At 47.8% G+C, this 16195-nt stretch overlaps 1 protein-coding gene across 2 annotated transcripts in view; it reads left to right on the top strand.

Moving 5' to 3' along the window:
• Positions 1-16195, top strand: part of Tram2 (translocation associated membrane protein 2) — an 86772-nt gene that overhangs the window by 64848 nt on the left and 5729 nt on the right. For both annotated transcript variants that reach the window (XM_085835900.1, XM_021161191.2), the window contains exons 3-10: positions 4570-4679; positions 5155-5271; positions 11193-11251; positions 11872-11956; positions 12467-12537; positions 13758-13862; positions 14141-14284; positions 15005-15168. In XM_085835900.1, the coding sequence (XP_085692026.1) occupies positions 4570-4679; positions 5155-5271; positions 11193-11251; positions 11872-11956; positions 12467-12537; positions 13758-13862; positions 14141-14284; positions 15005-15168 (855 nt within the window). The remainder of the gene's footprint in view (positions 1-4569; positions 4680-5154; positions 5272-11192; positions 11252-11871; positions 11957-12466; positions 12538-13757; positions 13863-14140; positions 14285-15004; positions 15169-16195) is intronic.

Below are 16195 nucleotides of genomic sequence, written 5' to 3'. Positions count from 1 at the left end.
CCTTGCATTTGGAGTATAGATATTCAGAATTGAGAGTTCCAAAATTGAGGATTTTACCTTTGATGAGTATGAAGTGTCCCTCCTTGTCTTTTTTGATAACTTTGGGTTGGAAGTTGATTTTATTCGATATTAAAATGGCTACTCCAGCTTGTTTCTTCAGACCATTTGCTTGGAAAATTGTTTTCCAGCCTTTCACTCTGAGGTAGTGTCTGTCTTTTTCCTTGAGATTGGTTTCCTGTAAGCAGCAAAATGTTGGGTCCTGTTTGTATAGGCAGTCTGTTAGTCTATGTCTTTTTATTGGGGAGTTGAGTCCATTGATATTAAGAGATATTAAGGAAAAGTAATTGTTGCTTCCTATAATTTTTGTTGTTAGAGTTGGCATTCTGTTCTGCGGCTGACTTCCTTTTGGTTTGTTGAAGGATTACTTTCTTGCTTTTTCTAGGGTGTGGTTTCCATCCTTGTATGGTTTTTTTTTCTGTTATTATCCTTTGAAGGGCTGGATTCGTGAAAAGATAATGTTTGAATTTGGTTTTGTCGTGGAATACTTTGGTTTCTCCATCTATGTTAATTGAGAATTTTGCTGGGTATAGTAGCCTGGGCTGGTATTTGTGTTCTCTTACGGTCTGTATAACATCTGTCCAGGATCTTCTGGCTTTCATATTCTCTGGTGAAAAGTCTGGTGTAATTCTGATAGGCCTGCCTTTATATGTTACTTGACCTTTTTCCCTTACTGCTTTTAATATTCTATCTTTATTTAGTGCATTTGTTGTTCTGATTTTTATGTGTCGGGAGGAATTTCTTTTCTGGTCCAGTCTATTTGGAGTTCTGTAGGCTTCTTGTATGTTCATGGGCATCTCTTTCTTTCGATATGGGAAGTTTTCTTCTATAATTTTGTTGAAGATATTTTCTGGCCCTTTTAAGTTAAAAATCTTCATTCTCATCTACTCCTATTATCCGTAGGTTTGGTCTTCTCATTGTGTCCTGGATTTCCTGGATGTTTTGAGTTAGTAACTTTTTGCATTTTGTATTTTCCTTGATTTTTGTGCTGATGTTCTCTATGGAATCTTCTGCACCTGAGATTCTCTCTTCCATCTCTTGTATTCTGTTGCTGATGCTCACATTTATGGTTCCTGATTTCTATCTCCAGCGTTGTCTCCCTTTGGGTTTTTTTTATTGTGTCTATTTCCCTTTGTAGGTCTTGGATGGTTTTATTCAATTCCATCACCTGTTTGGTCGTGTTTTCCTGCAATTCTTTAAGGGATTTTTGTGCTTCCTCTTTAAGGTCTTTTACCTGTTTAGCAGTGTTCTCCTGTATTTCTTTAAGTGAGTTATTTAAGTCCTTCTTGATGTCCTCTACTTTCATCATGAGATATGCTTTTAGATCCGGGTCTTTCTTTTCGGGTGTGTTGGGGTCCCCAGGACTGGGTGGGGTGGGAGTGCTGCATTCTGATGATGGTGAGTGGTTTCTGTTAGTAAGATTCTTACGTTTGCCTTTCGCCATCTGGCAATCTCTGGAGCTAGTTGTTATAGTTGTCTCTGGTTAGAGCTTGTTCCTCAGGTGATTATTTTAGCCTCTGTCAGCAGTCCTGGGAGACTAGCTCTCTCCTGAGTTTTAGTGGTCAGAGTATTCTCTGCAGGCAAGCTCTTCTCTTGCAGGGAAGGTGCCCAGATATCTGGTGTTCGAACCTGCCTCCTGGCAGAAGTTGTGTTCCACTCACCAGAGGTCCTAAGATCCCGTGGAGAATCCTGTGGGGACCTTGGAGGTGTCCGCAGACTCCTCACCCAAGGTGCCCTGGTGCTGGTGCCAACCGGAAGGGACTTGTCTAGTGTCTTTGTGTGTAGTTGGGTGCGTATTTGTGGGTGGGTGTGTGTATCAGTGCATCGTGGGGTTAGAGGTCAACTTTGGATATCATTCCTCAGGGGCGTGAGACAGAGTCTCCCATTGGCATGGAGCTTGCCAAGTGGGTTTATTGGCTGACCAGCAATCACACAAAGCTGGCTTTTTCAACTGACCCAATGCTAGGATTTGTAATCCTAGCACATGCCACTGCACCCAGCTTTTCTTGTAGGTTCTGAGGGTAGAACCCAAGTTTTTATGCCAGAAAGACTGCCAACTGAGCCATCTCTCCAGCCCTGAAATTCTGCTTTCAGTTCCTTTGAATGTATACTCAGTAGTGATGCTGAAAGCTATACTAATTACTTTTTAATTTTTGAAGAACTACCATATGATATTCTGTACTGGCTGCACTGAGGTATATTCCTACCAAGGAAGCACATAGTTCCAATTTCTTGACATCCCTAACAACATTTTTTTTTAATTTAATGGTAGCTATCCTAGTGGAAAAGCTGTTGTGATACTCATTTCCTGATGTTCAACAATGTCAGACACTATTTCTTAGGGCTGTCAGCATGTATGTACCACCAGACTGGGCTTATTGCATTAATTTTAAACTGCTCTCACTTGGTTGAGTTTGGGTCCCATTTTACCTTGTGTTGATTTTGATGATGAAGCTCTGTATGTGTGTGGTTCCAAACTGTGCCCTAGTTTTTTCCTCTTTGTCCCTCCTTTGTGAGGAAGGCAGGGAAACAGAACCTAGTCCTGCAAGTAGTCACACCTCCTGCCTGGCTTTTGGGACCTGAGGTTCCTCAGCTGGATCCCAGGGTTGCTTTCTGACAGCATCCTTACCTGTAGGCCTGTTCCTGTTCACTGCTGCTGTTGAGTACATTTTTCATAATGCAAGTTTTGACACTTGGCTGTTTAATTCAAGCTCTTGGATGGTTCTACACATCCCTCAAGATAAAGAGCACACACTTCAGTGGCACATAGGCCACCCATGACAGCCCTGTCATTTACCCAAACCTTGATCACCTGCCCTGAGCCCTGAGCCTAGAATGCTCATACAACTGTATGTATGTATGTATGTATGTATGTATGTATGTATGTATATATATATGTATGTATACATGCATGCATGCCTGTACCCTACACCCTAGCCACAGCTCATCCATGCCTGCTGCAGCCTCTGCCTGCCTTTTGGCAGTGGAGCCTGTCTGAAATGTAACTTCCATTTTTCAACCCCCAGTTGGATTTGGCCCCAAAAGGCAGAGACTTAACATTAGCTCAGTGCCTCTCACTGAGTAGGTATTTGTAGAGAGGCAGAGGGAGATAGAAAAGGAAAAGTGTGAAATTTTCTACTTCATGTCTCTGATCTAGACACTACCCTCTGTCAGTCACGTTCTCCCCATCCAGGGTGGCCGAAGTTAGCAGGAACTCCCATGGTGACCCAGTTCAGTGTTGCTTCTTTCTCTGGCCACCCTGAAACAAACTGACCCGGCCTACCTTCTGGTAAATACATCCCAGCAGAGATGACTCATTCGTGTGACTCAGGCTCAGCCGCACAGCTGGAAGGGCAGCCAACACGTCTTCTGGGGAGGGCGTGACAGAGCCAGAGCCCCAGGCGAGCAACTGTGTGCCAACCAGCTTCCTCCAGTTCTGGTGCCTGCACACTGGAGCAAGGCATTAAGCTGGCCTTTCCCAGCCTGTATGGTTGAGTGGGACTCAGAGCTGGGGACAGGAGGCAGAGCCAGGAGGATTGCCACATGTTAGAGATCTACACGTGTAAAAACAATACAATTCTTCTGCCTGACTTAATATTATTATATAATAATCCATCATTTGCTAAAGGCCCACTGTGATTTTAAATGTCGTGTTGTAGACTTCATCCTGTTTAATCTTCACAGTAGCCCAGCAGCACAAGTAATAGCAAATATATAAGTATATACCACACACACACACACACACACACACACACACACACGATATGCCACACTCTTGCTGCATTAGCTACCTTTCGAATTGCAGTGCCAAAAGCAAACAAACACCTGACAATGGCAGGTTAAAGAAGAGAGGGTCTACTTGGGCTCAAGTCCTACCGTGGTGGGGACGGTGTGGCACAGGAGCCTGAAGCAGTTGCTTTCACTGTATCTGCAGTTGGGAAGTGCTCAGCCTTCTCTCTTTAGGGAGGGTCTTCCCATTCTGTTAAACACTTCTGGAAACACCTTCCTAGACAGACCCAGAAGTGTGCTTCCATGGTGGTTTTAAACTCAAGTCAGGTTGTCAGGATCATCCCACGGAACTTAACATCGCTTCATGTATTTTCTGTGACACAGAAGCTCTTAACCGTACTTCAGAGGTAGCAGCCTGAGGTTCGGAAGGAGATTACAGAGAGAGGTGCCTCACGGTGCCATGGGAAGTAAAGGGCAGAACTGTGACCTAGAAGAGGAAACTGAGGCCCAGAGACATTAGTCATTTACTCAAAGACATATGTACATATGTGATCTACAACCACGTACACATGGTGATAAGAACTTAGGCCCTCCCCATGGGTGCTTCCCAAGGACCAAGTGTAGAGGTGAGGCAGGATGCTGGGACAGAAGCTTCCTTCTGAGAGAGGCTGTAGCAGATGAGGACCACTTGAGAATACACTGTGTTTTCCATCTTTTTCCCCTGTGGGGTCTTATGGCATCTCATGCCTGGGGGATGCTGACCAGATCCTTTTTACCCCACAGACAGTGAGACAGTGCACTACCACTATGGCCCGAAGGACCTGGTCACCATCTTGTTCTACGTCATCATCACCATCATCTTCCATGCTGTGGTCCAGGAGTACATCTTAGACGTAAGTGACCGGTTTGGATTCTGAGGTCAGAAGCTGCTGACCCATTAGGATGGCCACCCTCTTCCTTGAAGAAAACCACAGCTCTGATCCATTCTGTCCTCTAACTTAGATCCTTTAGTTGGCCCCCTGGCTAGACTCCTTCACCATGCATTGCCTCTGCTCTCTCTGTCAGAGTTCATTAGTTCACATTTGAGGGAGGAAGCTGTCTGAAACACAGAGTGAGCATATCCTGAGGAGCCCATGAAGCACAGCTGGACCAGAAGGTGTTTTCTTTCCAAAGTAGCTCACAGCCTTAACACCTACTGCTTTCTCAAAGTGCTTTCCTGAAAGTCAGCACCCCATGGGCACACAGTAGGCTTATGCTAAATAGCTTGGGTTGTAAGGAGTTTGAACTCTGTCTCAGAAAGGGGAAACAGGAGTGTGTGATCTGCCTGGTATCACTGTATTAATGTGTGGAGTTTTCTTCCTTCTTTAGAAAATCAGCAAACGCCTTCATCTCTCCAAGGTCAAACACAGCAAGTTCAATGAATCTGGACAGCTGCTTGTCTTTCATCTCAGCGCGGTGGCATGGTGCTTCTATGTGATCGTAACAGTGAGTAGCCCTCATGACGGCTGAAGAGGAAGCCACCAAGCACTCTCTTCTCTGCTGATGACATGACTTTGAAGGGCTTAAAGATAAGAGAAAGAGCCAGGAACAGGCATCATAGAATTGAAACTCGTTTTGCATTGCCCTGGTATTGTAGTGGAATAGTGTAGATGCTACTTAATAGAGTCATATTCTCTTGAGGATGGACTTGTTACAGTTTTTACCCAGGTATCCACAAACTATGTCTTGTTCTACCAGCCCCGTCTTCAGACATTGTCCCACAAGGTTGTTTTTGCCCCAGTACTGAGCTTTGTACATGCTCTTCCCTTGAGCCACGCCCACACCCACAAATTTATATTCACTTATTACCCCTAATGATGACTTAAGGGTCCCAAGTTCATTTTTCCCAATGTGTCCACAGCTGTGCACGTCCAATGCAGCAAGTGTGGAAGCATGGCTTGGGCTCAGAAGTCTGGCTGTATTTGCATCACTATGACAAAATAACCTGATACAAACAACCGGAAGGAGAAAGATTGATACTGGCTCATAATTTCAATCTGTGGGATTCAAGTCCATTGCTTTGACCCTGAGAAAAAGCAAAACATGTTTTATGGAACATGTTGCGCAGAGCAGCTTAGCTCATGGTGGACAGGAAGCAAAGACACAGAGAGGAGGGAACCAGGGTCAATGTACTCCCTTGAGGGGCATGCCCCAGTGACCTACTTCCTCCAGGTGGGCCCACCACCACAGAAAAGTACCACCAACCTCAATATCCATAGTTGATGCCACAGGATCCAGTCACTTCTCTAAAGCCAGAGCCCTGATCATCGTACCAGGAACCAAGCCATAATAAACACGCAAGTTTTAGGGATATATTTCATGTCTAGCCAATTAGCAAAGGCCAATGTTACCCATCTGGACATCAAAGACATATATATATATATATATATATATATATATATATATATATATATATATACATTTTCCAGACAAGGACACTCTGGATTGTGTTTCGGGATTCACTGTAAGGAGACCCTGCCTGTGTTACTATTCTGTTAGTGCCCACAGACATCTGAAGCACCTCTTGCCTGGAGCCAAGTCCCACATTAGCTATCTGACCTCAGATTCTTCCCTGCTCCCGTACGTCCCCTCTGCTCTCACTGACAAGACATGGGCCCTCCCATTGGAAGGAACGCTGAATGCCGACTGCATAGTCTCAAAGCAGGAGGCAACATGTCTTCTCTGTGTGTTGCCTTTATCCCTGTTATCAGTTCATCTCAGAACACTTTTTCCCCGAACAGCACACTAGGAATTTTAAACGGGAGACCAAAGACTTCTGTCCTCTCTGAGGGGGCTCCTACATTACACTGGAAGCAGACAGTGTTACACTGCAGGAGCAGGGCAGCTCCCCGTGTAGTGCAGAGCTACACAGGTCCCGTGTGCTTTAGCATCTTGGGCCTCCTCAGCTTCCTGACATTGAGGCCTTAGCTGCTTGAGGCAAAAAAAAAAAAAAAGGCCTCAGAATACCAAAGCCACCGGACTGGTTTTTGTTGGGGGGCAGTGGTAGGGGGCATTGCCTCATCTCTGAATCCCTTTAGCCCTTCCACCCTCACCCCAGCATTCCACCCCAGCTGTGCCGAGTAGGGACAGACTCAGAGTCTTCTTGGAGAGATGCTCTCAGGCCTTCTACCTTGTGGAGAGCCCATTCCCCCACTCAACACACTCGTCCGTATAGGAGACCAGGGAGCCATTCGGGCTCCTGGCTTAACTGTAGTCACCTCCTCTGTCCAGACCATCGGCATGGGAGGTAGGGCGTCGAAGACTCTGAGAAGTCGTTTTGTAAAAGGAGTAAAAACACCTAGTTTTCAAGTCATCAGTTTCTGTGGAGATGGGGATTGGTCGTGATTTCTTCTGTTTCCTTCGCCTTCCAAAGTAAGAAAAGCCAGCCTGTTCTGCCTTCAGGATTCTGAAATTCTCAGCACAGCTTTCTACACATAGGTCAGCTGTTGGTCATATGACCCTGGCATCCCTAGTAGGAGTGAGGGATGCTCTTTTCTGGTTCAAAGGACAGTTGCACAAGGACATCCATATGTGGCTCTAGCTGTCATTAATGTAAAGGATACAGAACCCAGGCCCCTCTGCCTTTTGCCTATACTGCAATGTCTCCCTTGCCTGGAGTCTGTTTCCATTGTGGGCCCTCACTCCACTCAGCCCATGATTTGCTCAGCCAGATGGATCTCTTTAAGGCCTGAGCTAAATCATGTGTCCTCCTACTTAAAATAAGTTCCCCTCACAGCTGCAGTGGAATTGTTTTCTCTTCCTTGCTTGTGAGACCTAGGCCCTGGAGCCTTGCTGGTGACATCAGCAGGGGCAGGACATAGCACTCCCAGTCCACCTCTGCTCTCCTGCTATGCTGGCCGCGCCCCTTGTTGAAGTGCTCTGTCCACTAGCGTCATTCCATTCCTATGTTGAGCCCTTTCCTGCCATCTGTCCTCCACCCAAGTGCCACTTCCTCCAAACACCCTTCCCATGTGGATTTTCCACACTCTGTGCCTCCCTGGTGCCTTACTGGTTCATATGTGTATTCTGTGTGTCTGACTCAAGCTGCCTGCTAACAGTTACCAGGCTCAGTGCTGCACCCTTAGTGTGGTCTCTGGCACATGCTAAACACTCAGTATCAAGTCTTAGTCTGATGAAGAAGCTATGGAAGGCATCTCCTTACCTTTTTATAAAAGATTTGTTTTTATTCGTGTTTGTTTTAGTCTCGCATGCACGCACACGCAGACACACAGATACGTAACACATATGTAAATGGATGCCCATGGAGGGCAGAAGATGGTGTCAGTTAAGGGCGTTTTGAGCCACCTAACATGGACACTGAGAATAAACTCGGGTCCTCTGGGAGAACAAGCTAGGTCTCTCTAGCTGCCCTTCATCAGTTTTTTAAGTAATGAGTTGATTTTCAGAAACATCATAGATGATCAGGGTTTTGCTGCTGTTAGAGTTTTAAAAGGTAGCCAGAATTACATCAAATCCCCTACCAGAAATTCCAGTTTTACCTGAGTATTTGTCACAGATATTTTCCACAGGTTATATGCAAATAGAATGCTGATGAGTGAGGTTAGATTTTCTAAGAATGTCGAGAGGAGGAGAGTAGAGAGGGACTAGGGAAGGAGAGGGGAACTGAACACCCTACTTACTGAAGGATGCCGAGGGCCTGTATGCATTGTCCCCCACCCCCCGCTCCGGTCTCACCAGATGTCTGACTTCCTATTTAAAACTCCAAATTCAGTAGTCAGTGAAACAGAAAACCAAGAGTCAGAACTGGTTGCTGTCTACAGTTGCCTTGGAGTGATTATGAATCGCCTGGTTTTGTTTTGTTTTGTTTTGTTTTGTTTTTTCTTTTTCTGATAGGCAAATGACACTGAGGCTATCTGAGTCTAGGTAGCAGCTTGCTTTGTTGTGTCTAGATTTGGGTAGTTTTTCGGTTCTTATTTGAACAGCAGAAAGGGAGGCTGCTAGGAAAATAGGATGAATTGCTCCAGCACTCTGAGGCCTAGCGTGGGTAGATGTCAAGAATTTGAAAAGAACAGGGCATTTGACCTGGACCCACACCCCGACCCCCAGCCACCTGTCAAGGCCATGGCTTGGGCTGGAAGGGGTTACTATGGCTGCTGTGACTGTCACATGTGACCCTGGAACTCAGGCGCCTTGGCATGCCTGAGCTCAGAGGCAGCCAGCCCCAGCCCTCCCTTATCCTCCTTCAGACAGCTGCCTAGACAGGGCTAGAAAGGGCTCCTCACAGAGCATGAGTCACTTCTCCTCTGACTCTTAACTCTGCCTCCTCCAGTCCCAGTGGACTGGACATTTGTGAGCAGGCTGCATTTTTCCGAGAAGTTTTTTTAGGCTTCTTGGCTTCCAAGTTCTGAATTCTGTGTCTTCTATGTGAAGAGGCCTGTTTAAAGTGAAGAAGTTCCTGTTTAAACATACAAGCCCATCCGGGCCTTGGGTCTCTGGGATACCAAGGCTCCTGGCCAATCTTTTTGACAGAAATGTATCCACACACCACCACCACCACCACCACCACCACTACCACCACCGCCGCCGCCGCCGACACCACCAGTCTAGGAAACACCACTCTTCATGTTAAATGTGTAGCTGCTTCCTCTAAGAAGAGGCTATCTCACCCCTTAGGGTTTTCTGAATGGAGTCTGAGTGTGGCTCTTTAGGTGTCGCTGTGCCTGAGTGCTGAGGTCTGACAGAGGCACAAATGTGCATGACATATATGGGGATGAGACAGCAGTGGTGTGGGTATGTCAAAGGTCACTGCTACCACACACCACCACCCCCATGGCTGGAGCCCAGTGCAGCTCTGTGCCTCACTGTGCGACCCAGGCAAGAGGGAGGATGGGAGGGGTGAGCAGAGAGTATAATTGGGATTATAGGGCTTGGGGGAGACCTCTTCTCTCCAGTCTTCCTTGCTGTGTCTACACTAAGATGCCTGTGATACAGGTATCTTGATTGGCCCTTAGGTCGCCTAGCTCACTGTGCTAGGGAAGCCTAGGGTTGTAGCTTCAGGACTGTGGACAGGACTCAGCTTGCACACTGTAGGGGAGAGGAAACACGGCTTAGCAGCTTCCAGTCATTTCCAGGAGCTCTGTGGACTTTGATCTTCCCATCCCCCAGCCGTGATGAGCCCCTGCCCTGCATCCCAGGGAAAGCCTAAGGTTCTCAGACTTCTCATCTGGGCCACCAGCTCAGCTGACAGTCTCATTCCCTGAAGCTCTGGGATGGGGAGGTTGGAGGCCCAACTCAGATTGCAGCTGGCTTACTGAACAAACCTCATGTCAGATCTTTCCAGACTGTGCCTTCATTTTGATTATTTTTTTCTGCAAGAGGTGATAATTTGTCTAGATGATAAGAGCCCCTCCTGGCTTGATTTGGTTTTGATGATGTGTTTGGTTTTTCTTCAGAAAAGAGTTGTTGAGAACATTCATTTCTCGGTCACTCATTCATTCAGTCAAGTACCATTCTGATTGGACCCTTGCTGGACATGGATCGTTTACTCCTGTGTCCCATAGTCTTATAGTAGAGATCCATCTTGCCTGACTATGAATGCAGTAGGTCTTCGGCTGAGGGGATGGCTAGTTAGGATTTCTATTGCTGTGATAGAACCATGACCACCATGACCAAAAGCAACTTAGGGAGGGAAGGGTTTACAACCCTACAGCTTGGTGTCCATCCTCCAAGGAAGTCAGGGCCACAGTGTATCCATAGTCAGGAGGCACAGCAAGATGAATGCTGGGGTTCAGCGCTCCTTCTCCTTTTTATCTTGCCTGGGAATCCAGCCCACATGGGGGTGACACCCACAATATGAGCCTTCCTTGGCCCAATTTAGAAACTCCTTGTCGACACTGGCAGAGATTTGCCTCATATACAGGTGGTTTTAGAGCCTGTGAAGTTGACCATCAATATTATCCATAATGAGAAGAGAAGAGTTTCAGTCTCCACTGGGTGTTGCTCTTCTCATGCAGGACTGCTTTATTATGGAAGCAATTCCTGAGTGTGTACATGACAGATACCTCACTAGACACTGTCACATAAACATTTATTCCCAACAGTAACTCTGTAAAGTTACTTAGCATTTCACTTTACACGTGAGCCTGGAGAACCTTCGAGAGACTGACAAGCTGTTTTCAGTAGACGTAGCTTCTGTCAGACTCCTCTGGAGACATGGGTAGCCAGACCCAAGAGCATGGCACGTCACTCCACAGTGGGACAAGTGCCAATGCACGTCCTACACCCTGAGGTCCTTTGTTTCGAAAATCTGTTTGTTCCTCTTGGCATCAATGATCTCGGGGCCAGTCAAGGCCCTAGCAGGTCACATGGTGACATCTCTAAATGCCTTCTCTTCTCACCTACCACAGGAAGGATATTTAACTAACCCAAGAAGCCTCTGGGAAGATTACCCGCATGTGTACCTCTCGTGAGTATTTGTGTGACTCATTAAAGCCAGTGATGAGCAAGATGTGACTTGAACCTATAGAGCATGGGGTTGCAGCAGTATGTCTGTTTGAGAATCTCCACGTGAGGCATTATCTGTATTCACTCCACAGAGGTACCTATTCTGCACGGGACAGATACAAACACAACTCTAGATTTGTGTCTTATTGGAGACCCTTTAAATTCATAGCACATCTCCCCCTCCATACTCATGTTCCTACTTGTGATGCTGCCAAGACCAGGCCTGTCTCCCTCCAGAGGCCACACTGTATCCCTTAGGCCTACCAGAGCAGCAGTAGCAAAGGGTGTGGAGCTGAACAACTTAGAGCCTTTCTGTGGTTGTATTCAGTGGTCCTTCTCTGGGTTAACATGATGTGCTTGGTCGCTACTGCTTCCTCTAATGGACATGCTGTGACCCCTTAAGTGGTCTTATACATGATGCCTGCCAGGGGCATTGTGATCCTTGCATCCACCCCTCCCTGCCTCCCTCCCTTGCTTCTGGTCCTGCTGTTCACCCATGGTCTTGGCTTAGCCCTTTCATTATGCTCTTGGCAAGTCCCCTGGGGATGTTCTTGGTCACACCAAGAACTCCCTCATCTCCAGCTTCCAGGTGAAGTTTTTCTACTTGGGTCAGCTGGCATACTGGTTGCACTCACTACCTGAACTCTACTTCCAGAAGGTGCGGAAGGTGAGTCTTCCCTTGCCCCACCCCCTTTAGAGGCCTCTCTTCCCTACAGCCCTCCTGTTTTCCCCAGTGACTTCTCCCTTCCCTTTCTCCGGAAGCATGATGTGTTGGCTGATGACAGGGACCCACACAGACACCCAAGAGAGTGTTGTCAGGGTCTTGACTCCTCCACGAGATGTGTGCCCACTGGCAAAATCTAATCTAATCAGATATTCGATCGAGGCTGTCTCGCCATCCCCCATCCATTTTATAGTTTTCCTCAGAGTAATGCAGAAAGCCCTCTTCCCAGTTCCTGTGTCTTCATTCCCAACCCAGAGTTGCCTTCTGGCACCAGTCTTGAATCTGCTGCCTCGGCCTTCTTGTTACTAGCCCGTGTGTGTGGTTCTGGTGTGACATGGGACCATGGGAGTATGGAGACCTGACCCTTCCTTGATAACCTCTCATGTTCTCTCAGTTCTATGCATATTCATTTGGAGTCTGAGTAAGCTCACTGTCTGCCCATCTCTTTTCCAGGAAGAAATCCCCCGCCAGCTGCAATACATTTGTCTGTACCTTCTTCACATCACTGGGGCATACCTCTTAAAGTGAGTGAGTGTGGAGGGAGCCAGCCCCATTTCCTCACCCTTTCATGCCTCGGTGCCTACCCACAGGGTCACTCAGTTAGCAGGCATTTAGTGCATACTGGCTTTTAGAGGAGTATCTTGCTAACTTGGGAATACAGGCAGTAGTGGAGGACTCTCCTATCTTCAATTATTCATTCTCCAACTGGTAGGAAAGACAGTCTATAAGAAAGACTCTAGTAATGCAGTATGGACCGATAGCCAAGAGAACCCAGAGGGTTATCCACCTGTTCTCGAGGCAAACAGTTTAGTGGTCCTTTGAACTGTGACTTTCCACTCAGAAACTTGGCTCTTGCCACATGGTATCCAATGCTGCTGGAGCAGTACGGCCCTACAGTTAATTTCAGTTTGTCTTATAAGGAAATAGAGAGCGGGTAGTCATATGGTTGCTCTGGAAGTGTGAAGCGTTACTACATTAGGCCTCAAGTGCCTCTTTTACAGACAGTATTTTGATGAATGAACTGTGCTTGGTAACTGGGCTTTTCATGAACTTTTCATGCACTGAGTAGGGCCCAAATTCTGTGTATGCTAGCCTTTGAGAGCTTCGCTATAATGCCCAGAAACAGGGCTCTTAGGGAGCCCTGTTTCTGAGGAGCTCATAACAGGCTTCCTGTGAGACTGACCAACGTGGGTGAATAGTGTGTGTGTCGGAGCCCATCAGCTCTCACGTTCTGGCTTTCTGTCTCGAGGTGGAGGGAGATGGCAGCTGTCTCAGCTGTGCTCTGATGTGGGATGCTCACAACTCACATGCAGGGGGGTTATGGTAACAGCATCACCCAGCAGTGTGTGATGAGCACCACACACGGGGAGAACTTCCTGCTTCCTCAGACAGTGCAAAGTCAAATAGCAGGAAATCTTCATATATGTACCCCCAAAGCGCAGCAACCTTGTTCTAGGCCCCCCTTCTGTGTATGATTCCAGTAGCATGAGCATAGAAAGGGCCAGATATCATGATGTATATGGATCAGGTTCATTGTGGGGGCAGGCAGGCGAAATGGGTCAAAGTCTGGGGAGTCAGTACAAGAAAACTACTGGAAGGTACAGCAGCCAAACTGTTAGGAAGGATCAAGCACTGTCCCCCAAGAAGTGGATGGCAGAACAGAGAGCAGCCTGAGCTACCACAGACCAATGGCTTCTGCTCTGGGGTGTCGTGCAGGGAGAGTAAGGCTTGTCTTTCCCTCCAGCCTGAGCCGCCTGGGGCTGATCTTGCTACTACTGCAGTACTCCACCGAGGCCCTCTTTCACATGGCTCGGCTCTTCCACTTTGCAGACGAGAATAACGAGAGGCTGTAAGTAGGGTTGCTGGATGCTGGTCTGTCCAGAGACTGATGGGGTGGAACCTGGGTATCTCATGCAATCTGAATGTTTGAGGGGTCCCACTTTGGGTGTCAGCTGGCTCCCCAAGGGCAGCCAGCACCCTACATTATGTCTGTTCTAGAACTTCTGAAACTCTCACCTTCCTGGGTCCTGTTTGATGCTCTTTCCCACTCTGGGTTGCTTCTGGAGATGGTGAAGGTTCCTTGAGTGACTCCCAAAGCTGACATCCCTTTTCTACCCCTGAGAGCAGGTTTAACGCCTGGGCTGCTGTGTTTGGGGTCACACGTCTCTTCATCCTCACCCTCGCTGTGCTGACCATTGGCTTTGGATTGGCTCGGGTGGAAAACCAAGTGTTTGACCCCGAGAAAGGGAACTTTAACACCTTGCCTTGCAGGTGAGTTGGCAGAAGTCTGGGGTGGTGAATAGAGGGGCTCTCTGAACATGGCATGTCTTCACAGAAGGTTGGGGTACAAGCGACCCTTGAATCTCCCACACAGTGACATTTAGGGGCAAGTACGTTAACATCAGTCTCCTGCTTCGGTCCAACATTCTTCAGTCCACAGCTTTCATGTGCTCTTGTGAGGAGCCCAGTCCAGATGCAGTGTGGGGCCCCTCACATTTTGCTCAGCAATCATGGTGCAGAGGACATTTTTCATCCCGGTGGGGTTGATCAGGACACCCTCAGGAAACTCAAGATAGAAGCTTCATCTTTTATTTCAAGCTGTGTGGTCCATGAAGCTATAGGCATTAGAGTGTGTGTGATCTCTAGGCTTGCTCCACTGACAACGTGTGATATAGGAGATGAGAATTATTTCTGCACTCGTGTGCTAGCTCTTTCAAATGTTAGCAATATTCATCTAGATTGTTATGGGCCAGGCATGTGGGAGAGAGAACAGCGGTGGATCTGTAGGATTAGTTTGATTGTGGTGACCATCATCACCTTAGGGCCTTCACCTCTCGTTGCTCAAGTGTACCAGAGAAGAGACGGACTGAAGAGCACACCCTTGCTGGTGTCGGTAGCTGTGGGGAGGGTGGGCCACAGGAGCTACAGGGACCTCCTTCTGCAGGCTGTAGACCTGAACTCTGCCCATAGATCCATTTCTACCCTCCGCAGGCTTGGCATGCTGCTGCTGGTGTGTGTCGCCCAGGCCTGGCTCATGTGGCGCTTCATCCACTCCCAGTTGCGGCACTGGCGGGAGTATTGGAAGGAACAGAGTGCCAAGCGTAGAGTCTCTGCTGTCCCCAGGCTTCCAGCCAAGCTCCTCAAGAGAGAACCTGGTGAGTGGCACCCTGTGGCAGAGAGCGAGTGGCTGGGGACTGTCAATGGGTGAAGGAGAGCTGGCACCTGGCACTTAAGTGCTCCACAAACCAGTCCTGCTGGCTTCCCCTCCTTGTAGACATTTTTCTCCCAGCCTGGGACACGGTAACCAGCATGTAATTGGTCATGAGCCAGAGACCCAGTGTGAGCAGGCTAGCTCTAACAGGGCCTGGCCACTGATTTAGGGCAGCACTGGGTGGGGGTAGCTTCTGGCATGTAGCTAAGTTCTCCTGCTGTTGCTGCTGTTGTCACTCATGTCCCGTGCTACAAAGTGGCTGTTGTGCTCTCCGTCTTGGCCCAACCCTACCTCCCAGGCTTCCCATCTCTCTTCAAGACTGACTAACTCACAGTGATAGTGTTAGGAAGGAGCCATGGAGATGGGGTACGCACATCTCCTTTAACTCCTGAACATCCTCAAGTGATCCCCTATGCCCACAGGTCCTCAGACATTGTAGCTCAAGTCTACTCCCCAGCCTCGCTCGCTCGGGGCCTGGCCTGTCTGCATGCCTGTTTTCTGACTCACCTGCATTTTCCCATGCAGCTGCCTGCCTGGAAAGAGCCTGTGTGTGTGTTTGTTTGTTAGCAGTCATTTGGATGTGAGGAAGACTTGGAATGGGTTAGGAGGAGGGGTTTCAGTGATGCCACAACTCATTACATTTGTGGAGGTATTTTTCTCTCCTTTTTTATTCTGTTGTGTTTTGGTTGAGACAGGATTTCTCTGTGTAGCCCTGGCTGTCCTGGAAATTGCTCTATGGACCAGGCTGGTCTCAAACTCAGAGATCCTCCTGCCTCTGCCTCCAGAATGCTGGGATTAAAAGCTTTGACCACAACCCAGCCTGGTCAAAGGAATGTCAGGCCTTGTTCCTGCAGTATCTTGTTCCCCATTTCTTCTCCTTGTTACCATTCCTGTTGCTGAGACCTGTCAGAGCTCTGTGGAACTGAGGGATTGAGAACACTGGGGGAACTAAGAGATTAAAGCCAGCATTG

This window comes from Mus caroli, unplaced genomic scaffold (genome assembly GCF_978045245.1).
Source record: "Mus caroli unplaced genomic scaffold, Mus_caroli_1 scaffold_1, whole genome shotgun sequence".
Lineage (NCBI taxonomy): Eukaryota > Metazoa > Chordata > Mammalia > Rodentia > Muridae > Mus > Mus caroli.
The sequence above is the reverse complement of the archived record's forward strand: the minus strand, read 5'-3'. Positions and strand labels throughout refer to the sequence as shown.